Raw genomic sequence first — 23542 nt, forward strand, 5'->3', positions numbered from 1 at the left:
GTCTTTGGGAGTTGGGGGACAGGACTCTCGAATTCCTCTCCAAACTGTAGGGGGAGGTGGGGTGGCAGAATTGGGTGGCAGGTAAGATGCCTAGGTTCTCTGCCAGGTTCAGCCTCCCTACTCTTCTACCCTCAGGTCCTGTGTCTCAGTTTGCCCTCCAGACAACGGGGAAGGTCAGGGGTGGAGGAGACCTCCATGTTTGTGGGCAGGAGTGGACCATAAGAACCTAGGCTTCACTGGCTTCTCCCACATCCACTTCACACACATGGCAGGTCAATAATGAGTTGATTTTATTTTCAAGTATTAAGGCAGCCGAGGCATAGAGACAGGAGTTGTGAGGGAAGGGTGCTGCTTGGGTTGGGCAGTGTGGTTCAGTGCCCACCCCTGGGGGCTCTCTACAGGGCACTGAGCACAACTGGCTCGGCAGAATGCCTGCTTCTTCCTGGACAATCCTGCAGCCATCCTGACTTCTCTGGTGCCATTAGGAGAGGTTCAGAGGGTTCTATCTTGGCAGGACCTTCCAAGTGCCCAAGAGATGCCTGTCCCCGCTACTGACTGCCTCTCTGGCAGCTCCCACCCCTTCGGGGGTCAATCTGAACATTTGTGCCAAGTTGCCGAGGTAGCTGTGAGATCCAGGCAGGGGTAGGAGCCTCAAACTCCAATAAGGGGCCTGGTCCTCACTTCCTGTCTCCCCACTCCACCCCCTTCCCAATAAAGGTGCACTGTGATACTGGCTGATACTTGCTTTGAGGTCCTTTTGCCAGCCAAAGGGGGGCATGGGATTCCTGCCCCAAGGCTCACATGACAGAGCAGCACTGGCACGACTTCTGCTTGGGCCCACTCGCCTCTTCACCCTCTTGCTGTGGCTCGGGCCGCCTGGCAGGGGCTGGTGCAGCGGCATAGGTGGGTACCAAGTGGGTACTGGGGTTGGGATAGGGGGCCCCAGTGTGGATCCTGGGCAGCAGTGGCTGGTGCTCCAGAGGCTCAGCTGAAAGGCCAGGGAGCTGCTCCAGGGAGGGGGCTGGGTCCCGCCTTGGAAGTTGAGGGGGGTCGGAATCCTGGGGCGGCACTTCATCACCTGGGAGAGCCTCCAAGTCTCCAGGGAACACAACGTCCTGCAGTCCCTGTTCCCTGCCTCCTTCTTCCTCCTCTTCTTCTTCTTCCTCTTCTTCTTCTTCTTCCTCTTCCTCTTCTTCTTCTTGTCCTTTCTGCTCTGTCTCCAGGCCCTGGGCTTCCCCTGGCTCCCTGCTTCCCAGCTCAGCCTCTGGCTCCTCAGGCTTATGTCCCCTGCTCCCCTCAGCTGGCCCCTCCTTCTCTTCAACTGGTCCCTCATTCCTCTCAGCTGCCATCTTCTTGTCCTCTGCTGCCAACTCATTGCCCTCTGTCATCTCAGCACCTGCTGCTGCCACCTCATCCTCCTCATCTGTAATTACCACCCGCTCCACCCAGATGATGGTACCCTCCTCTCCAGTGCCCACTCTTCCTTCCCTGTCCCCGGCACCCTCTTCCGCGCTGTCTTCCCTGGGAATTCCCTGCTTGTTCTCTAGCCCCTCCCTGGCAAGATCTTTGATGCCCACATCCTCTAAGACTTCCATCTCCTCTCTAATCTCTCTCCCTGTACCTCCCATTTCCTCACTGAGATCCCCCTCTAGACCACCTAGCTCTTCCCTGGCACTGCCCGCCATGGTCTCCAGCCTCTCTCTGGCCCTCCCATGTGTGCTCTTAAGTTCCTCCCTGAGAATTTCCTCTCGGCCCTCTTTCTTTGCCTCCTTCTCCATGGCTGCTATCCCTTCCCTGCTATTCCCCTCTGTGTTCCCCATTCCCTCCCTGGCACTCTCCTCTGGACTCCCTGGCCCTTCTTTAATGTCACTCTCCCTGCCCCCTGGGGCCTCCTTCTGGTCCGGCCCTGTTTTAGTGGGGCTGGGCAATGGGCAGGGACCATTGGGCTCTGAGGAACTACCATCAGCAGCTCCCCACTCCTTCAGGGGTGAGGTGCCTCCACCCACCTCTCCCCCGAGCTCCCTGGGACGCTGAGCTGTCTGTGGCACAGAAGGCTCTGGAGCCTTGCCTACGGGTGTGGCGGGCAGAGATGCCCTTTTCTCAACTTCTTCCTTATCTGAGGAAAGAGGAGGACCAAATGGGTAACAGGGGCTACTTCTCCCCATGGGCACTGAGAATGGCTTCCCCTTCCCTTCTCCTCACCCTGAGCTGAATTTGGCCCCAGGCAGTGGTGCCAACTTTCATTTTGAGCCCTAGAGCCAAGCTGGGGGAGGATATTGATGGGGGTGGGGCTGTGAGGAGGTGTGGTGGCCCCAGGATGTGGCTTCCACGGGGCGTGGCTCTCAGAGCCCTGTCGTGGAGAGAGAGGCCCTTGAATAACCTCTGGATCTTGGCAGTATGGAGCAGGCTGGCCCTGGGGCCTAGCAGGGTGACAAAAAGCCACAGGCTGAGCCAAGAGTCCAACAGGGGGCAAGAGGAGTCTCCGGCTCACCCCTAGAGCTCCCACCAGACTTCCTGACTGGAAGGAGGATGAGAGGAGCCTCTTGCCTTGCCTCTAAGCCTGTAGGGGTGAGATGAGCCCCTGGCTCACTCCCAGAACCCCCACCGGGCTCCAGGGCCAAGATGGGGAAGCTGCAACAGTCAGGTAGTAAAGTGGAGCCACCATCAGAGGACCTTTGCTTTCCTCAGGCCTCCAACTCCAAGGAGCAGGGTGGGCGAGCTGCAGCTGTCCAGGCTGCCCAAAGATCTATGGAGGTAGCTTTGCTCAACAGGCCAGATTCTGGCGGGGAGGGAGGACGAGGGGAATGATGTCCCCGATTCCTTCCCCAACCATGAATCAGGGGTTCTAGCTCTCTTTCTAAATTTCCTCCCTGGAAAGAAGTGGGCTCCGAGGCACTCACCTGCAGGGGTGGTTTCCATGGCAGCTTGGGAAAGAGAGCGGGGTACCTGCCAGAGAGACAGGAAAGAAAAAACAGGCATCGAAGTTAGCCCCTCATCCTGGGTCCCTGCCACGTAGCAGGCCCGGCGTCCTGGCCTGGCTTTGGAAGGCCTAAGACATTGAGGGCACCCACTTCCTCCTTGCCCTGAGTCCCCTCAGGGTCTCATCCTCAAACACTGACTCTGGAGCTCAGCTTCATAATGATGATGATGGTGATAATAATAATAATTAACAATAATTCATAATAACAATAATAATAATATTTGTTAAGTGTTCACTATGTGTCAAGCACCGTACTAAGCACTGGGGTAGATACAAGATAATCAGGTCCCACATGGGGTTCCCAGTTTAAGTGGGCAGGAGAACAGGCATTGAACCCCCATCTTGCAGATGAGGGAACTGAGGTCCAGCGAAGTTACATAACTTGCCCAAGGTCACACAGCAGACAAGTGGCAGAACCAGAATTAGAATCCAGGGGCTCTGACTCCCAGGCCCATCATCTTTCCATTAGGCCATGCTGCTTCTCATGTTCTCGATCACCAGAGCTCGTTTGGAAAGCACCTCTCCTTGACCCTCTTTCTGCTCCCACTTCAACTTCTCTGTCCCCCTCCTACCCTATACCTCCCTCCCAACCGGTTTCTGCTTCCCCTGGGGGTGTCTCTCCTTCCCCATCAGTGACTTTGCTTCCTCATGCTTAACCCTGTATTAGACTGTGAATTTCTCAGGGCCAGGACCTGAACTTTCACTTTGGATTCCCCAGTGCCACGAGATGGAGCCCAGAATAAAGATGACTTTGATGAGGATGAGGTGTCCTGCTGAGCAGCCACATGAGTGTGCCCTTCACTCTGGGCCTGTCTGTCGGTCTGTCTCTCTCTCTCTCTCTCCCTCCCTCTGTCTTGCTCCACCCAGCTCCTTCCCCTGCCTCGCTCCCAGGTCCCCAGCCCCTCTTACTGTCAGCTTGCGCCATGTGGGCCGGCCTGAGGCTTTGGGTTGGGCACCGGTGGATGCGCTCTGGAGTAACTGCAGCTCGGCCTGAAGGCTGTGGAGTTGAGGGGAGGGGGAGACAGGGCAACTGGAACCCAGGCATCCTTGCCTCCCAGCCTCCCGCTCCAGGTAGTTATGCCAGAAGAAGGGCAAACTTCAGAGCCTGGAGAGGAGCTCAATTGCCTGGGGCTGAATCCCAGCACCTATGCTTGTTCTTTCCCTACAGCCTCCCCTCCCACTGCTGCACGCTCCCTCTCCCCCTTACGTGAACAAGTTCTCTTCCAGTTGCTCGATCCGGGCCTCCGACTGGTCCACAGGGGAGACGGCTTCCTGCTCAGGTCCCTCTGGAGGGTGGGGAGTCCCAGCCATCAGCCACCGCTCCCGCAGGAACTTCCTCTGGGGAGCCAGGAATAGTGAGAGTCCCCCCCATTCTAGGAAAGCACCCCCCCAGGTGCCTCCCAATTTGGGATCGCTCCCACCCAGGATCCCCTAATCTGAGACAGCCTTCCAGAACCCTCTCAGTACCCACCTTGTGCCCCCACAATCTAGGACAGCCATCCCCACCCTTCACTCCGGTGCCTCATGTGGAGACAGTCCCCACCTTGTACCGCTAATCCAAGACAGCCTCAGAGCCTCCCCCAACCCCAACTTTCCTCCAGCCTCAGACTGGGGCAATGACCCCCTTAGTCTTGGGGCAGCCCCCCTGTCCCCACCTTGAGCCGCAGCACCCTTAGCTTCTCTTCCTCCAGTTCTCTCCGCGTGGTGCGGATCTCCTCCTGCAGCCGCCGTTTCTCCTGCGCACACAGCGGAGAGTGGGAGCTGCAGCTGGGACTGGGGCCGGGTCGGCCGGGAGGGCTAGGCGAGCAGAGCCTGGCCGGGTGGGCAGGGCTGGGACAGAGGCTTGCTGCCTCCTTCCCCTCCCTCCTCCTTTTTGCCTCCTCTCCTCTCTGTCCCCTCTCCGTCTCTCTTCTCTCTCTCCTTCCGCCGAGCTCTCTCTCTCTCCCCCTCCCCACACCGTCCCTTCTCTTCCACCTCCAGGTCCGGGAGGAGAAAGGAGGCTTGGGAGATTGGGGGTGGGGTGAGGGTGGAGGGAAGGGGGCAAGGGCAGGATGCCTGGATTCTGGCAGGGGATGAGCAGTTGGAGAGGGGGAGGAAGGAGACAAGGGCTGAAGGGCAGCTCTGAAAAGAGACTGAGGGGCAGGCTGGTCTCCCCCTCCCCCACTGTTCCTGGGCCAAGCCTGAAGGGGGAGAGCTGAGGGAGGGGTGTGGTGGTCAGGAAGGCGCTGACACAGCACATCTCCCGGCCACTCTGCTGAGGGGGATGGATTGGCAGAGCCCCGGAGCCTGGACCTGCAGCTGTCTGTGGGGACAAGGGGCAGGGGAAAGGTTCACTCGCTTACTACTGATTCCCCTTATTCTGCGCTCTCCTGGGACCGGTGGGGCATCAGGGCGTGAGGCCAGGCCCGGGGAGAAACTACTTGGTCGGGACCGGGTGTTCCCCGCAGGAGAGGCAGTGGGTATAGGCAATAGGTCTCCCCTGGCCAGACTGGAAGGGGGAAAGAGGAGCGGCACCCACATTGGGGGAGCCTGACTCTGACCCTGACCCTGATCCCCTTCCTGGGCCCGCAGAGTGGGGCTGGGTTGAGGTGGGGATGTAAGGGGGTCAGGTGAGAGTCCTATGGGAGGGGTGGGAGGCGGTACTCACTCCAATGACCTCCAGTCGCTCCCGGTAAAGAGAGCTCTCCGCCATTGCCCTGTAAAGAGAGAAGGCTAGGGCAGGGGCAGGGGTGGGGTCCAGGGTGGCGAGAGAGGGCAGGAAGAGATGAGGCAGGGAAGAAGAAAAGCCTGGAGAGAGAGGGGCAAGGCAGGGGCAGGGAGCCTTCAGAAAGACCCCCCCCCTCACTCCCCCCCCCCCCCTTTGCACATAGTAAGCGCTTAACAAATGCCATCAACATCATCTCTCCCTGGGCCACGAGGCAAGACTCCTGGGTTTGTATCCCTGGCTGAGCAACTATCTCGGTCCTGCCTTGCTTTCTGCTGCAGTTTACCCTCTGGGGTGCACTCCCCATTGGCTAGGTTGGGTTGAGGCTGGCTAGGTGGGCTGGAAGAAGCCAAGACCACAGAAGCAGTGGAGGGATGTGGAAGCTTTGCCTCCTGTCTCTCCCCACTCCAGTGCATACTTCACGCTGCTGTCTGCATCATTTTTCTACAGAAACATTCAGACCACGTTTCCCAACTCAAGAACCTCCAATGGCTGCCCATCCACCTCTGCATCAAACAGAAACTCTTCACCATTGGCTTTAAAACACTCAATCACCTTGCCCCCTCCTACCTCAGCCCGCTACTCTTCTACTACAACCCAGCCCCCACACTGCTCTTCTGGTAACCTTCTCACAGTACCTCCATCTCGGCTTATCTCGCTGCCCACTTCTGCCTTTGTCCTGCCTCTGGCCTGGAATGCCCTCCCTCCTCATATCCAATAGACAATTACTCTTCCTCCCTTTCAAAGCCTTACTGAAGGCACATCTCCTCCAACAGGACTTCCCTAAGCTCTCCTTTCCTCTTCTCCCACTCCCTTCTGCATCGCCCTGACTTGCTCCCTTTATTCATCCCCCTCCCAGTCTCACAACACTTATATTCATATATGCAATTTATTTATTTATTTATATCAATGTCTGTTTCCCCCTCTGGACTGTAAGATCATTGTGGGCTGGAAATGTGTCTGTTTATTGTTGTGTTGCACTTTCCCAAGCACTTAGTATTTATGGCAACATTTATGTTGCCAACTTGTACTTCCCAAGCGCTTAGTACAGTGCTCTGCACACAGTAAGTGCTCAATAAATACGATTGATTGATTAGTACAGTGCTCTGTACACAGTAAGTGCTCAATGAATACGATTGACTGACTGACTGATGTCATGGATTAGAATGCTGATATGGTGTGCATTCGGACTATGACGGGGGCTGGGGACAAGGGGCCGCTCCAGGCTCCATTTTCTTTTCTTTTTTTCCCCATCTCAGGGCTGGGGGAGGGGGTGGTCAGGGCAGTGGACTTAGGCAGCCGGTCAAGGTAATTAAAGATTGACCTCACTAGACTTGTCAAATGCACCATAGTGTGGTTTTGCGGTCAGAGCTCTGGGCAGGGAGGCAGGAATATGAGGTCCAGCCTAGCCGCTGACATGCTGGGGAACCCAGGACAAGTTCCTTTCCTTCTTGGGGTTTCAGTTTCCCCTCTGGGATGCCTGAAGCTCAGACTACAAGGAAGGCTTGAGGAGAGGAGTGGGTCATATCAGTATGGGATCCCCAAGCTACTAGTATTGCTTTGACCAAAACTACTTTTTTGGCTGCTGCTGTTACATGGAAATGAGGTTTCATGAGTTCAGGTGCTGGCCTCACAGAAGGACAGATAGAGCTTTCTTTTCCAAAAAACTTCACTGCTTTGGACATTCCATACCGACTCCCAGAAGCTTCCCTCCGTCAGGGAAGTTATGGTTCACAGATCAGAGGCAAAGATGAGTCTGGGCCTGAACTCTGCCCCATAGCCAGAGGAGCCCAAGTTGTTCAGCTCTCCTCTTGCAGGTCAGTCTTGGCCCAAAGCCCTTGGGAAGGGGTTGGCCTGTCTAGGGTTTAACATTTAACCAGAGCCACCCTCTTCCCTAAGAAGAGGCCTCCCGCCCTCCCTTAGCTGGATTAGGTCTAGGTCATGAGGAATCTCATAGGATTCAGTCACATGAGTTCTCTTCTAGGCTGTGAGCCTGTTGTTGGGTAGGGACCGTCTCTATATGTTGCCAACTTGTACTTCCCAAGCGCTTAGTACAGTGCTCTGCAAATGGTAAGCTCTCAATAAATACAATTGAATGAATGAATGAATGTTCTTCATCTTGGGGTTACCCTGCTGGGAGTCCCATTCCTGGTCTTGCCCCATGCCACCTCCCATAATTCTCCCCAGAGACAGGACCCAGGAACTCTCTATTGTCTCTCTGCCCATCTTGTCTCCCAAACCCATCCTAGGATCTCCATTTCCTTTCCTCCATGGGAACTGAGTCCGCCCCGGGTGACAGGGATGTTGGCCCACCCCCTCACTGACTCGATCCCCACAAATTCAATGTAGCTCGGTTTCCTCTCTCATTTGACCGGCATCTCGAGAAGCTGGGAATGTTGGCTGCTTTCAGGTTCTCTGTCTGGTCATTTAAGAGAGTTGGGGCTTGGTGGAGAGGACATCGGGCTAGGGGTTAATGGGAACTCCTGGGGCCTCTGCCCAGCTGTGATTCTCAGGGCAACCTCAGGAAAGGCCACTGCCCATCCTTCTACTTGGAGTGTCCCTGATGGAGGTGAGAGGGGAGAATGCTCCTCTCTCCCGCCCCACCGGCTCCCCAACGCCTCCCCCGCACCTCCGAGATGTGATCTGTCTGCCAGCTCCCTGCCCAGGATCAGGTTCCCAGGTTGCTGAGCAACTGGATTTCCAGTTGTTAAATAATGCAGAATTCTGCACCAGGAGTGAGGGGACAGGGGCTCTAGGGACCTGGGTAGGAGCCCCTCCAAATTCTCACACCTCAGGGCCATGGCAGAGGCAGCGTTCGAGGGTACAGTGCACACAAGAGGCACCGAGTTGATACCCCCGGAGAGGCTGGGATCTTTGCTGATCAGGGTCCTGGAAGGGGAGAAGAGCTCCCCAGTCTCTGGGGAGAAAGGGAATGGAGAGACAACCCAGAGGTCTAGCTTCCCAGCCTTGGGCTCATCCTCTGTCTTCCATCCCCTGATCAATCAATGGTATTTACTGAGCGCTTATTCTGTGCAAAGCACTGTACTAGGTGCCAGGGAGAGGACAATGCAACAGAGTTGGTAGACGTTACCTGCCCACAATGAGCTTACAGTCTGGAGGGGGAGACAGACATGAATATAAATAAATAAATTACGGATATGCACATAAGCGCCATGGGGTTGAGAGTGGGGTGACTACCAAATGCCCAAAGGGTACACATTCAATTGCATAGAGGATGCAAGTAATCGTCTAAAAAAAAAACCCCAACCAAATGGAAGGTTTCACTGAAGAACTCCAGGGGCATTCCTGGCATCCTGGCTCTCCACTGGGGAGGACTCATTCGGAGTCTGACAGCTTTGGTCTAGCCTTGGGGTCTCCTTGGCTGTTTCTGGAGACTGGGAGTCTGGACTTTAGCTCTAGATCACTGCCATGCTGCCTAGGGCTCCAAGAAATGTTTCCTCCCCAGACACCATGCTAGGTGGCTTTTGCACCCTCCAGTTTCCGCAAGATCTTTGTCCTGATCTCCCCGTTTTGGTTTTGGGGCTATGCTCAGAGATCCTTGGGGCTGAGGCATAAGCAAGGCTAAGATTGCACTCCCTTCATCCTTCCCTTCCCCCACCTAAAAAGACCCACTCGGTTAGTTACAGCCAGAGATTGCTGGACAAGGGCAAGATAGTTCAAGGTTGACCTTCAGGAGGCAGAGCTAGGCCCAAGAACTGCCACCCTGTCTGTGGGACAGTTTCTTCATCCCACCACCCCTTCACCGTCCCTCTCTCCCCACCACCACTCCCCTCACCCTCAGCACACCCAATCCCTGCCCCTGCCCGCTCCTGGCACTTACTGCATATGGGCTCCTGGGCTCCAGCTCTCCCTTCCAGGGGTGCAGCCCCCGCCAGGGGCCAGGGCCCCGGATCCCAGGCTCTGCAGGGTCATCTCCCCACCAGCCTGAGCTTCTCTGGACTCCCCAGGCTGTCCCGTTGCTCCCCAGCCGGTGCCCTGCTCCCCAGAGACTGGGGCCAGCAGGGCAGAGGGGTTGGTGGGGGTGTGTGCTGTGGGTACTGGGAGAGCTGGTTGGGCTGGTTTGGGTAGAGGAAAGAAAGGAGGGAGGGAGGAAGCAGACAGCCCGCCGGGAGTGGGGGCCAGGGGCTGGATCTGGCTGGGTGAGGGACAATGCTATCAGCTGTCTCGATGAATTATTTACCAGTCATCTACAAGGCCTTCTCGCCCTGCTGCTAACCTCTCCACACATGTGCATTGCCGCACACATAGATACATGCATACAATTGTATGCACCCCCATACAATTTATTCACTCGTGAATGAGCCCCAGGCCCCCACCCATCTCGATTCATAGGCACCCAATGTTTCACCAACAAATGGTACAGGCAGTTATGTAATCCCACAAGCAATGCACATCTCTAACGTGCATTGACAGCTGAGCTTGGCTATTCCCTGTCATACAGTTCCACCTTTTCAACTGCAGCTCTTGGGGAGGAATGGGGTGAATCTGGGAGCAGGCAGCAAAACTAGGCCAAAATGGGGGATTTGGTCTGTGAGCCCATTGTTGGGTAGGGACTGTCTCTATATGTTGCCGAATTATACTTTCTAAGCGCTTAGTACAGTGCTCTGCACACAGTAAGTGCTCAATAAATACGACTGACTGAATGAATGAAGCAACAACCCCATTCTCTCTAAACTGTAAGCTTGTTGTGGGCAGGGAGTATGTCTTGTTATATTGTTATACTGTACTGTCCCAAGTGCTTAGTACAGTCAGTCAGTCATTTTGATTGAGCACTTACTGTGTGCAGAACACTGTACTAAACGCTTGTACAATATAAACAACATAACAGACATATTCCCTGCCCACAAGCTTACAGTCTAGAGGTGAAGACAAATATTTATATAAATAAATTACAGATCTGTACATATGTACAATGCTCTGCACACAGTAAATGCTCAATAAATATGACATTGATTGATCCTCTCAGGGACCCATTGTCCCCCCAGCGCTTAGAACAGTGCTTTGCACATGGTAAGCGCTTAACAAATACCATTATCATTATTATTATTGTTACTATTTGTGTTAGAGACACTGGGGGCCGAGTCAGGTGCTGAGATGGGATGAGGGAGGGAACAAGTCAGGCTCTGGAAAGAGATCTGTTCCCCTCAGTCATTCATCCTTCCCTTCCCAAGCCTTTAAGGGGCGGGTCTCTCCTCTCTCCCTCCCTTCTCTGTAAACTCCAGCTCGTCCGGTTCGGATCGGGTGCGAGTTCTAATCTTGCCCAGGGCGGAATCAGCAAGGGCCAGAGGGTGCGTTTAGCCCTTTAAGGAGGGAAACAAGCGACCCCTAGCGGTAAGAAAGGGTCATGACGACATTCAGAGGAGGACAAGTTGCCGGAGGAGGAGGAGGAAGAGCTGTCAAAAATGTCTTTCCCCCCAATCCTCCTACCTCTCAACTCCCTACCCCTTCTTCCCACCATCTGGAGTCCTGCCCCGACAGCCTTCTGATCTCACTCCCCCCATCACCCCCAAACGTACTCCTCTTTTCAAACCCAGGAGTCTTGCTTCCAGCCCTAAATTTCAGGATCCAGACAGATCAAACAGCAGGGCCAGCTAAAAACGTGCCCAAAGCCAGGAACAGAGCTGGGAGTTTAGATAGGACCCCTGGGTCCCACCTCCACCGGAAATCAATCAACTAATCAATTAGTAGTATTTATTGAGCACTTTTCATTCAGTCAATTGTATTCATTCATTCATTTATTTATTGAGCGCTTATCGTGTGCAGAGCATTGTACTAAGCGCTTGGGAAGTACAAGTTGGCAACATATAGAGACGGTCCCTACCCAACAGTGGGCTCATTTATTGAGCACTTACTGTGTGCAGAGCACTGTACTAAGCGCTTGGGAAGTACAAATCGGCAACATATAGAGATGGTCCCTACCCAACAACGGGCTCACAGTCTAGAAGGGGAGAGACAGACTAAAAAAACCCAAAATAAGTAGATAGGTGTCAGTACCATCAGAATAAATAGAATTATAGCTATACACACATCATTAATAAAATAAATATAGTAAATATGTACAAATAAATAAAATGAATAGAGTAATAAATATGTACAAATATATACAAGTGCTGTGGGGAGGGGAAGGGGGTAGGGTGGGGGGGCGATGGAGAGGGGAGGAGGAGGAGGAGAGGAAAAAAGGGGGGCTCAGTCAGGGAAGGCCTCCTGGAGGAGGTGAGTTCTCAGTAGGTCTTTGAAGGGAGGAAGAAAGTTAGTTTGGCGGATGTGTGGAGGAAGGGCAGTCCAGGCTAGAGTTAGGACGTGGGCCGGGGTCGACGGCGGGACAGGCGAGAAGGAGGCACATTGAGGATGTTAGCGGCAGCAGAGGAGCGGAGTGTGCGGGCTGGGCCGTAGAAGGAGAGAAGGGAGGTGAGGTAAGAGGGGGCGAGGTGATGGAGAGCCTTGAGGCCCAGAGTGAGGAGTTTTTGCTTGATTTGAAGGTTGACAGGAAGCACTTATCCTATGCAGAACACTACACTAAGCCCTTGGGAGAGTACAACAGTGCCAGTAGATATAATCCCTGCTCTCCAGAAGTTTACATGCAATCCAAAACGGGAGAGGCAGAGAACAGACTTTAAAATAAATTACGGTTAAGGAGGAAGTAATAAAGATATGTGCATAAGTACTACGGCGGGGCCGGGAATGGAGATGAGCACCCAAATACTCAGGTGATGCCGAAATGCCGAAATGGCAGTTTTGCGGGGGAAATTTAGGAGGATGATGAGAGATTAATCAGGAAAGGCCTCCTGCAGGAGATGCGATTTCAGAAGGAAGGGTTGGGAAAGACAGTGAGGATGCAACAGGTGCTGCGGCGGGATCGGGAAGTGAAACGTCGATGAGAGGAAAAGGGAGAGAGCTGATGCGGGAGAAAAGGAGAGAAAAGGAGAGAAAAGGAGCAGGTCGGAGGAAGAGGAAGAGGCTACGGGGAGGCGGAAGTGTGCAGCGAGCCGGAGAAATCGGAGAGCTGCAGTTACCCGATGTGGCCGCCAGGTGGTACTGCAGACTATGTTTGGCTGGAGGAGCCGAGCGGGGAGTTGAGGTAATAATAATAATAATAATGGCATTTATTAAGCATTTACTATATGCAAAGCACTGTTCTAAGCGCTGGGGAGGTTACAAAGTGATCAGGTTGTCCCATAAGGGGCTCACAGTCAATCCCCATTTTACAGATGAGGTAACTGAGGCGCAGAGAAGTTAAGTAACTTGCCCAAAGTCACACAGCTGACAATTGGCGGAGTCGGGATTTGAACCTATGACCACTGACTCCAAAGCCCGTGCTCTTTCCACTGAGCCACGCTACTTGTTAAGCGTTTACTCTGTGCTAAGCACTGTTCTAAGCCCTGGGGTAGATACAATCAATCAATGCTATTTACTGAACACTTACTATGTGCAGAGCACTACTGTAAGCGCTTGAAGGTTTGGAGACTGAGGTCATTCTAGGTCTATGTACTACGGAGTTGGAGATTTTGGATTCATTAATAATAATAATGGTATTTATTAAGCACTTACTATGTGCAAAGCACTGTTCTAAGCGCTGGGGAGGTTACCAGGTGATCAGGTTGTCCCACGGGGGGCTCACAGTCTTAATCCCCATTTTATTGATGAGGTAAGTGAGGCACAGAGAAGTTAAGTGACTTGTCCAAAGTCTCATAGCTGAGAATTGGCAGAGCCAGGATTTGAACCCATGACCTCTGACTCCAAAGCCCGTGCTCTTTCCACTGAGGCATGCTGCTTCCCATTATGCGTTAGGAACAAGCAAATCAGGTTGGACACAGTCCCTGTACTATATGGAGCTCACATTCTTATCCCCACTTTACAGATGAGGTAACTGAGGCACAGAGAAGTAAAGTGACTTGCCCAAGCTCACACAGCAGACACGTGGCAGAGCCAGGATTAGAACCCAGGTCCTTCTGACTCCCAGGCCTGTGCTCTATCCACTAAGCCATGCTGCTTCTCCAGAGATAAGAATAATAATAATTGTGGTATTTGTTAAATGCTTCCTCTGCTGCAAGTGGTGATATAATACAATCAGCTCTGCCACTTGTCTGCTGGGTGACCTTGGGCAAGTCACTTCACTTTTCTGGGACTCAGTCACCTCATCTGTCAAATGGAGATTAAGACTGCAAACCCTATTTGAGACAGGGACTGTGTCCAACTTGATTATGCTCCTGGCACATAGTAAGTGCTGAACAAAAATTTTTTTAAAAGGCACAGTCCCTGGGCTACATAATAATAATAATAATAATAATAATGGCATTTATTAAGTGCTTACTATGTGCAAAGCACTGTTCTAAGCGCTGGGGAGGTTACAAGGTGATCAGGTTGGCCCACAGGGGACTCACAGTCTTAATCCCCATTTTACAGATGAGGTAACTGAGGCACAGAGAATGATAATAATAATGGCATTTATTAAGCGCTTACTATGTGCAAAGCACTGTTCTAAGCGCTGGGGAGGTTACAAGGTGATCAGGTTGGCCCACAGGGGACTCACAGTCTTAATCCCCATTTTACAATGAGGTAACTGAGGCACAGAGAATGATAATAATAATGGCATTTATTAAGCACTTACTATGTGCAAAGCACTGTTCTAAGCACTGGAGAGGTTACAAGGTGATCAGGTTGGCCCACGGGGGACTCACAGTCTTAATCCCCATTTTACAGATGAGGTAACTAGGCACAGAGAATAATAATAATAATAATGGCATTTATTAAGCGCTTACTATGTGCAAAGCACTGTTATAAGCGCTGGGGAGGTTACAAGGCGATCAGGTTGTCCCACAGGAGACTCTCAGTCTCAATCCCCATTTTACAGATGAGGTAACTGAGGCCCAGAGAAATGAAGTGACTCCCAAAGTCACACAGCTGACAGTTGGCGGAGCCGGAGTTTGAACCCATGACCTCTGACTCCAAAGCCAGGGCTCTTTCCACTGAGCCACACTGCTTCTCTGATCAGGCTGATCAGGTTGGACCCAGTCCCTGTCCCACGTCGGGCTCCCAGTCTTCATCCCCATTTTACAGATGAGGGAGCTGAGGCCCAGAGAAGTGAAGTGACTTGCTCAAGGTCACCCAGCAGGCAAGTGGCGGGGCTGGGATTAGAACCCAGGTCCTTCTGATTCCCAGCCCCATGCTCTACCCACTAGGCAACGCTGCTTCACAGCAGACCTGGAAGGGGTGTGGAGAGGCCCAGGGCCCGTCCGGAAGAGCCAGGGAGACCAGGACTTTGGCATTGCTTCCCAAAGTGGGCGGGCTGAGAATACCTGGACTTGGCAGCTCTCCCTGGGATGGTCTGCCCATCCATCCATCCATCCATCAGTACCGTTTAATAATAATAATAATAATAATGTGAAGCTCACAGTCCAAGGGGCATGGAATACAGTAATAATAATAATAATAATAATAATAAATATTTAAGCTCCTACTATGAGCCAAACAGTGTACTAAATGCCGGGGTAGAGTCAAGATAATCAAATCGGACACAGTCTCTGTCTCACAAGGGACTCACAGTCTAAGGGGGAGGGAGAACAGGTATTTAATCCTCATTCTACAGGTGGAGAAACTGAGGCACCCAACAGTTAAGTGACTTGCCTGACGTCACACAGCAGGCAGTTGGCAGAACTGGGATGAGAACCCAGGTCCTCTGTGTCCCAGGCCCAGGCTCTTTCCAATAGGCCATGTTGCTTTAGCATGATAATGGGTTTATCTCCAGGTTGTGTTGATATGGGGTAGCTGTAACTCTGAGTATGCCTCGAAATTGTCAATCCATGGCTCTTTTCTGAGCCTGAGCAGTTCATAATCATCTGCATGTCTTCCTGTGTGTCTTCATCAGCAGAGAAGTGCATCTGCTTCAATAATTTAGTAAAGCCTAATGATGGTGCTCTCAGCCTGCTGAATTAAAACATACTCCCAGAGGATTGGAATCATATTCAAACACCAACTTCTGCATTCCCTGTTACAACCACAAGCATGGTGGCTTAGAGTGGGTTGAACATGACTACAGGTAGGCAGTCAAACTGTTCTAGTAATAATAATGATGGCATTTATTAAGCACTTACTATGTGCCAAGTACTGTTCTATTAAGCGCTGGGGAGGCTACAAGGTGATCAAGTTGTCCCACGGAGGGCTCACAGTCTTCATCCCCATTTTACAGATGAGGTAACTGAGGCACAGAGAAGTTAAGTGACTTGCCCAAAGTCACACAGCTGACAATTGGCAGAACCGGGATTTAAACCCCTGACCTCCGACTCCAAAGCCCATGCTCTTTCCACTAAGCCATGCTGCTTCTCCTAGTAGTAGTTGCCAGAGCTCTGATCTATGGATGAGGTACAGGTATTAAAACCCCATTTTTATAGATGAGGAAACTGAGGCACAAAGAAATTAAGTGACTCCACCAAGGTCACACAGCAGGCAAGTGGCAGAGACAGGTGATCAGAACCCAGGTCTTCTGACTACCGGTTTTGTGCACTTTCCTAGAGTTCTTCCATTAGTGGCTAGACAGGATTGAATATATGGTTTGAAAGAGAAAAGAAAAGTTTAAGTTAATACCAAGGTAGGAGGATAATGAGACAGGGAGGAAGTAAATTTAAAGGCAGGGATCTTGTCTACCAACTTTATTGTACTCTCCCTAGTGCTTAGTACAGTGCACTGCACAAGGTAAATAATAAATACCATTTATTGACTGGTGTTCATCACTAAAATCATCTTCATTATTGGGGTATTTGTTAAGTATTTACTATGTGCCAAGCACTGCATTAAGCACAGGCCTAAATAAAGTATTTGCAGATGGGTGTTATCAACAGTGATGGGAAAGTCCGGAGGGGGAGTGGATGAGGAGTTCAATTTTATACACATTAAGTTTGAGGTATCAGCGGGACATCTGAATAAGATGTCCTGAAGGCAGGAGGAAATGTAAGACTGTAGAAAAGGAGAGAGATCTGGGCTAGGGATGTTGATTTGGGTATCATTTGCATAGGGATGGTAGTTGAAACTGTGGGAGCAAATGGTGTGGGAGTAGGTGAAGAATAGAAGGGGACCCAGAACTGAGCCTTGAGTTAAGGGGTGGGAGGCAGAAGGGGAGCCAGGGAAAGAGACTGAAAATGAGTGGTCAGAGAGATGAGGAGAACCAAGAGAGGACAGTGTCAGCGAAGCCAAGGTTAGATAACGTTTCCTCGAGAAGGCTTCACTGACACTGTCCTCTCTTGGTTCTCCTCATCTCTCTGACCACAGTCAGTGTCCAAGGCAGCTGAGAGTTTGAAGAAGATTAAGATTAGGACGGAGTAGAGGCCTTGGAATTTGGCAAGGAGGAGGTCGTTGGTGACTGTGGAGAGGGCTGTTTCCTTGGGGTGAAGGGGGCAGAGGCCAGATTGCGGGGGATTGAGGTAGAAATTGGAGGAGAGAAAATGAGCCCCTTCCTTCCTCTCCCCCTCGTCCCCCTCTCCATCCCCCCATCTTACCTCCTTCTCTTCCCCACAGCACCTGTATATATGTATAAATGTTTGTACATATTTATTACTCTATTTATTTTACTTGTACATATCTATTCTATTTATTTTATTTTGTTAGTATGTTTGGTTTTGTTCTCTGTCTCCCCCTTTTAGACTGTGAGCCCACTATTGGGTAGGGACTGTCTCTATATGTTGCCAACTTGTACTTCCCAAGTACAGTGCTCTGCACACAGTAAGCGCTCAATAAATACTATTGATTGATTGAATGATTAAGTGACTTGCCCAAGATCACATAGCAGACATGTGGGGGAGTCGGGATTAGAACTCACGACCTCTGACTCCCAAGCCGGGCTCTTTCCACTGAGCCACACTGCTTCTCTAATAAATAAAAAGGATAATAAAAAGGAATTGCTATAGGGGGAGGGTGCTGACCCTGCTCCATGCTTTTTCTCTCTTCTTCTTCTTCTTCTTCTCTTACAATGTGCCAAGCACTGTGCCAAGTGCTGGGGTAGGTACAAGGTAATTGGGTTGGACACAGTCCCTGTCCCACCTAGGGTTTACAGTCTTAGGGTAGGTACAAGGTAATTGGGTTGGACACAGTCCCTGTCCCACCTAGGGTTTACAGTCTTAATCCCCATTTTACAGATGAGGTAACAGAGACACAGAGAAATTAAGTTACTTGCCCAAGGTCACCCAGCAGACAACTGGCAGAACTGTTATCAGAACCCAGGTCCTTCTGACTCCCAAGTCTGGGCTCTGTCCACTAGGCCACTCTGCTTCTCCTCCCTCTACACTCGGTCCGTGAGCATCCTCCGATCCTATGCTAGCCCCATCGCCACCCCACTTTTCCTGGCCCACACCACCTCTCCTTGCCGCTGCACTAGGCGTGCCCCTGCCCCAAAGTCACGGCCACTGCCCAAGGTGATCCGGCTCCCCTGATGGGCTCCTCGGAAGGACAGAGGCTGAGCCTTTCCACCCACTAGCCACCTATAGTGGAATAACTCGTGCCTCTGGCTTCTGGTCCGAGTCCTGCTCCTAATAATAATGATGGTATTTGTTAAGAGTTTACTATGTGCCAAGTACTGTTATAAGCACTGCAATGTAAACAGGTTGTCCCACGTGGGGCTCACAGTCTAAATCCCCATTTTCCAGATGAGGGAACTGAGGCCCAGAGTAGTGAAGTGACTTGCCCGAAGTCACACAGTTGACAAGTGGTGGAGCCAGGATTAGAACCCATGACCTCTGACTCCCAAGCCCGGGCTCTCTCCACTAAGCCATGCTGCCTAGCTCTCCCGACCCTCAGGCCCAGACTGTCTTCACTGCGGTGGGGGTCCCTTGCCCTGGCCCCGCCCCACCCAGTCTGGCCCTCCTCTCTTTCCCTCCTTCTCCCCCCTTTCTAAGAAGGGGTTAATAACACCGCACCTGTTGCCAGCTGAAGAATGTGCGTGCCAGGGGCGGGGACGCTGCTCCTCCCAGTAAGGCCCGGGTTTGGCCCAGGTTACATTTACCGCAGGATTAGCTGCTAAGAGGATCCGCCGTGAGTCCAGCCTGTGTGAGCAGGTGAGGAGATCCAAGGGGGGAAGAGTCAAGAAGGCCAGGGACGCAAGGGGCACCAGGCCCGGGAAGAGGCATGACTCTATCGGGTCTTGGATGGGTCCTGCTCCGGGCCCTGGGTACTCACGAACTTCCCAGGCTGGCCGAAGACACTTCCGTGTCACCCCACAGCCTCTGCCCCCCAGTGCTCACTCCCCAATGTTCCTCTTCCTCAGCAGGTGGGGTGATGGAGACTCCTGGTCACCCAGCTAATGCCAAAGGGGCTGGCAGTGAACTGGATCTCAGGGACATTTGTCCAGGGAAGGGCAGGACCAGCCTGAAAACAGCCTGGCCATCCGACCCAGCAGAGCACTACCACTATTAGAGTGCCTTGGGAACCCTCTAGAAGCTGGCACTGCTCAGAGCCCCCACAGAGAGGAATGGTGTCTGGGCAATCCCTGTCAGGTGGGTACCAAACTGGGTGGTACCTCGGGGGAGCAGTTCCCAGAAAGAAACTCAAGGGAAAGGAGACAAGGAGATATCAAGAAAGGAAGCAAAGAACTGAGTCCTCAGAGCAATGTCAAGCAGATGAGCAGTGATCAGAATGGCTCAACTGGATGGGAGTTAGGACTGGGGGCTGGTCTCCCAGGAGAGCATCTTACTACCCCTTCAGGAAAGAGTTAGCTGGTCTGTGCCAAGGAGAATGGTATCTCCAGGGAGGGCCAACCCCACAGTACCCATTTGATAGACCCTGACTCCAGGTGGAGCAACCTGGGTCCAGAGGGGCAGCAGCTGATCCCTCGGTAGCAGAGTCTAGGTAGTTTGATGATGATGGTATTTGTTAAGTGCTTACTATGTGCAAAGCACTGTTCTAAGCGCTGAACAGTGCTGAAACAGGTAGTTCCAGAGAACTGGGTCCTGAGCCACGTTTCCCTGTAGAAGAATGCCCCCTAGGTAGTGCCAATGTCATAGGGACAGAGAGAAGAGCCCCGCCAGGGGACTACAGCCAGGGAAGTAGCAGGGATGCGGGTACAGAGCCAGGGGACAAGACAGAGGAGAGTAGCCAGGGCAGTGCTAGCGAAATGGTCACCCTGTTGGTGGATGCCTCTTTGACCAAGAGCCATCTGGGCAATGTCAATAACCTGGTTCCAGAGCCAGATACCCCCTTAGGAGAGAGCAGTGATGCCAACCAGATGAATCCGGAGTGGAGCTCCACTCCCAGGGAAGGCAGCAGGGGCACGGGCAAGTTTGAGAGTGAGCCAAGTGTCAGGGTTGAAGAGAACACCAAGGTCACAGCCCACGAGATCAGCATGGTGCCAGGGGACCCAACTCTAGAGGGTCTGGGGGGCAGTGCCAGGGAAACGGCCCTTAAAGAAGAGGCACCCGCTGGGCAAGGAGAGGGGAGCCTTCTGAAGGCCCTAGAGCCTGAGGCCAGGGCGGGGCTGGAGCCGAGGCAGGTGCAGGTGCTGGGGGCGCCCCCCCCCCCCCCCCCGTCGTCCAGGGCAACCATGGGTCCTGCCCCTGGAGGGCTGTCCCCAGAAGCTGGAGGCGGTCTGGAGAACTAGGCGGGGCCAGCACGGGAGCAGTCTGTGTCACTCAGTTCTAAGCGCCCCTGCTTGGCTGCTGCTGCTACCAGTTTCCCCCTGGGCATGGCGCACCCCAGGGAGGAAGGCCAAATCGAGACCCCAGTCGAGCGAGAGATCCGAATCGGGAAGGAGCGGGAGGACAACCTTCGCCGTAGCCGTGGGATGCTCTCGTCCCAGGCCTCCGGGGATCTAGTGAAGGTGCAGGTCCGGTCGATCCTGAGCAACACTCCGTCAGAACCCGGCTTCTCCCGGGACCTGGAGCGCGCCTGGGCCGGCATCCAGATGCAGAAGGATATTCACAGGGAGACCCAGCGGGAAGATGCTCTGGTGGAGCAGGGCACCCTGCCGGGCACTTACGACCGTGGGAAGAGCCAGCAACAACTGCAGGAGAGGAAGTTCCGCTTTGAACAGGTGGGCCCGGTTCCCTCCTTGGGGAAGCTTGTTCCCTCGACCCCCAAAGTCTCCAAGGCTATTGTTGGCCCTCGGGGCCCCTCGTTTGCTGAGGCCTATGGCACCTCCCCCATAATGATCCTGGAACATCACAGCCTGCTCCCCGGGGAGGGAGCGAGCCAAAGCCCTGAGCCCCAGGCCCAGGCCCAGGCCCAGGCCCCACCAGAGTCCCTTTTGCTCCTGGAGCACCAATTCCAGGAGATGGCGGAGCATGAGCCGGAGTCGCAGATTCAGAGGCAACGAGCGTATGGAATCCCGGAATCTGAGGAGTCCCACAAGAGCAACAAGAGTAAGGAGACACCTGGCACTCTGTGTCTTACATCCTCCAGCTCTGTGGGCCTAGCTTTCCCTGAGAAGAACTTGTGCACACAATGAGTCGGGGGTCCTCTCTGCCGGGCAGTTTTCCTGGTTTGGGGACTGGGGAGGGGGGAAGGGGAAAGGTAGCGGGCAGTGCCAGACTCTTGGGATTGTGAGGGGTCTCGGGTCCTCCCTCTCATGGAGCTGGAAGGGAAGGTTATATGGGGAGAAGGTGGGGTTGGCCACAGGGGACTAGGGCTGGGGGGAGAAGGGTTGCCTCCGACCTCTCTGAGCCATTTCTCCCTGGCAGAGAGATTGCCCATCAGGAAGCTGGCCGTGATCTGGCCCCCCCGCCAGGACACCATGACCACTCAGGAGAAGAGCCCAGATCAGGTAGGATCCCCTGTTCATCCCTTATCTCCCCTCCCAGGCCCTGGGCCTCTTCCCTGTGTTCTCAATCTGATCTCCTGCCTGTGGACCCCCACCCCCTACATTCCTGGAGGTGGGGGTCCACACATGTGCACCTGCAAATCTCCCCTTCATCTCTGACCCACTTCTTCCCAAAGGTTCCCTCTTGGCTAGGGACTGAGTCCCCGAATTCCCAATGGAAACATTTACAAAAACATTGAATCTGGGCAGGGGAAAGTGGGGTGACTTGATTTCATGTTCCAAGTTTTCCTCCTTCTCTGCTCCTGCCTTCTCCCCTTCATTCCTCCTGGGCCTGCTTAGGGCTCTGTCTCTCTCCACTTTCACCCCAATCAGCCCAACTCTCTCTCTGTCTCTCTCTCTCTCTGTCTCTCTCTATTCCTTTTTATGCTCTGCACACAGTAAGTGCTCAATAAATAAGATTGATTGAATGAATGAATGTGTCCCCACTCTGCAGTCTGTCCCTCAGTGTCACTCCTTCCTTATTTCTTCCTGCAGGACTCCACCTCCCAGGTGCAGAGCCAGAAAAGTGCCTTTTACCAGCGCTGGGAGCCAAGCCATCTGAAGCAGGGTCAGGCGGAATAGTGGCCCCCATGCCAATCTTCTCTTTGGCCTACACTGCCCCCCACTCCCTACCGAACCCTGGACCTTGGGGCTCTGTAGCTGGGCCCCAGCCTTGTCCCCTGAAGCCCCCTAACACTACCTTTTGGGAGGACTCTGGGTAGCGGGAAGGTGAGGCCTGGTGTCCTTTTTATTCCCCCAACTCTGGGTCTTCTTGAAATTTCAACTAACCACTCCCCCCCTGCCACCCCATCAATTGTTACAGTGCTGCTTTTCTTTTCTGTGCCATCAATAAAGGCCTTCCCTGGCCCCAGTTGGGGACAGGGACCATTTTGAATTCAGCCCTTGCTCCTCTCACTCTCTCAACACGCCTGGGTCCTCTGCAACAAAGGGGAGGAATCCACTCCAGCACTTAGTACAGTGCCTGACACATAGTAAGCGCTTAACAAATACCATTAGAAGAGAAGCCGCTTGGCTTAGTGGATAGAGCATGGGCTTGGGAATCAGGGTTCATGGGTTCTAATCCCGGCTCCGCCACTTGTCAGTTGTGTAACTTTGGGCAAGTCACTTAACTTCTCTGTGCCTCAGTTACCTCATCTGGAAAATGGGGATTAAGACTGTGAACCCCACGTGGGACAACCTGCTTACCTTGTATCTACCCCAGTGTTTGGCACGTAGTAAGCACTTAACAAATACCACCAGTATTATGATCTTTCGCCTGAGTCCAGTGCTCCTCCAGAATGTGAGTGTTGGAGGGATGGCATCCTTAATTCCTGGGAAAGGGTCAGGCTGTTCTCCACAGCAGTGGGAGGAGACCATGGGAATCCAGCTCTCGACTACCCAGGCAGTTAGCAACTTTTTATCTGTTGCTGTGGCCCTGAATTGCCAGTCTTATGAGCCTCCTCCAACCAGGACTTGTTCCCTGAGACAATAGCTGGGAGAAGGAAGAAAGTGTCTCCCTCACTCCCCAGCCCCTCCCTGCTCCTCAAAGAAGATGTTTCTGGGAGCCAGGGATTTGACCCTGGGGAAGTTTTTCCCTAACGCCCTTCTTCAATAGGCCAAGTTGTTGGCTGCTGGAGCTGCGGCTCGTGAGCCGTGGCTAAATACTGCCCTCTAGTGGATTTCTCCAGAAACTACACCTTGGACTCTTTTCTAGAGGCGCCCCGCCCTCAGGCCTAGTTCATTCATTCAATCAATCAATCCTATTTATTGAGCGCTTACTGTGTGCAGAGCACTATACTAAGCGCTTGGGAAGTACAAGTTGGCAACATATAGAGACAGTCCCTACCCAACAGTGGGCTCACAGTCTAAAAGGGGGAGACAGAGAACAAAACCAAACATACTAACAAAATAAAATAAATAGAATAGATATGTACAAGTAAAATAAATAAATAAATTGAGTAATAAATGTGTACAAACATATATACATATATACAGGTGCTGTGGGGAAGAGAAGGAGGTAAGATGGGGGGATGGAGAGGGGGATGAGGGGGAGAGGAAGGAA

General features: G+C 52.9%; 2 protein-coding genes across 3 annotated transcripts; one reads left to right on the forward strand and one right to left on the reverse strand.

The window, feature by feature from the left end:
- Nucleotides 1-273: 273 nt before the first annotated feature.
- PALM3 (paralemmin 3) lies at nt 274-9763 on the reverse strand. 2 transcript variants are annotated; one of them, XM_038740800.1, is made up of 7 exons: nt 9526-9763; nt 5628-5676; nt 4636-4716; nt 4188-4318; nt 3890-3977; nt 2901-2946; nt 274-2116 (listed from the first exon to the last, which is right to left on the reverse strand). In XM_038740800.1, the coding sequence occupies exons 1-7, from the start codon at nt 9615-9617 to the stop codon at nt 798-800; spliced, it is 1806 nt and encodes a 601-aa protein (XP_038596728.1). In that variant the 5' UTR covers nt 9618-9763; the 3' UTR covers nt 274-797. The 2 variants fall into 2 exon arrangements, with proteins under 2 accessions (XP_038596728.1, XP_038596729.1); XM_038740801.1 differs by lacking the exon at nt 5628-5676 and having other exon boundaries at nt 9526-9607.
- Nucleotides 9764-20312: 10549 nt separating this feature from the next.
- Nucleotides 20313-22340, forward strand: MISP3 (MISP family member 3). Its single transcript, XM_038740365.1, has 3 exons — nt 20313-21043; nt 21362-21444; nt 21976-22340. Exons 1-3 carry the CDS (start codon nt 20368-20370, stop codon nt 22060-22062), a joined length of 846 nt encoding a protein of 281 aa, XP_038596293.1. The 5' UTR covers nt 20313-20367; the 3' UTR covers nt 22063-22340.
- Nucleotides 22341-23542: the final 1202 nt, after the last annotated feature.

This window comes from Tachyglossus aculeatus, chromosome X1, assembly GCF_015852505.1.
Source record: "Tachyglossus aculeatus isolate mTacAcu1 chromosome X1, mTacAcu1.pri, whole genome shotgun sequence".
NCBI classification, from domain to species: Eukaryota; Metazoa; Chordata; class Mammalia; order Monotremata; family Tachyglossidae; genus Tachyglossus; species Tachyglossus aculeatus.

Bases quoted from the DNA above. Each gene is read 5' to 3' on its own strand.
- PALM3 (XM_038740800.1), bottom strand. From the start codon at position 9,617: ATGACCCTGCAGAGCCTGGGATCCGGGGCCCTGGCCCCTGGCGGGGGC. The intron at 2,947-3,889 runs GTAAGAGGGGCT...TCTCTCTGGCAG, and splicing joins CCACATGGCGCAAGCTGACA to GTACCCCGCTCTCTTTCCCA. The intron at 2,117-2,900 runs GTGAGTGCCTCG...CTCTTTCCTCAG, and splicing joins CATGGAAACCACCCCTGCAG to ATAAGGAAGAAGTTGAGAAA.
- MISP3 (XM_038740365.1), top strand. From the start codon at position 20,368: ATGGCGCACCCCAGGGAGGAAGGCCAAATCGAGACCCCAGTCGAGCGA. The intron at 21,044-21,361 runs GTAAGGAGACAC...TCTCCCTGGCAG, and splicing joins GTCCCACAAGAGCAACAAGA to AGAGATTGCCCATCAGGAAG. The intron at 21,445-21,975 runs GTAGGATCCCCT...TTCTTCCTGCAG, and splicing joins AGGAGAAGAGCCCAGATCAG to GACTCCACCTCCCAGGTGCA.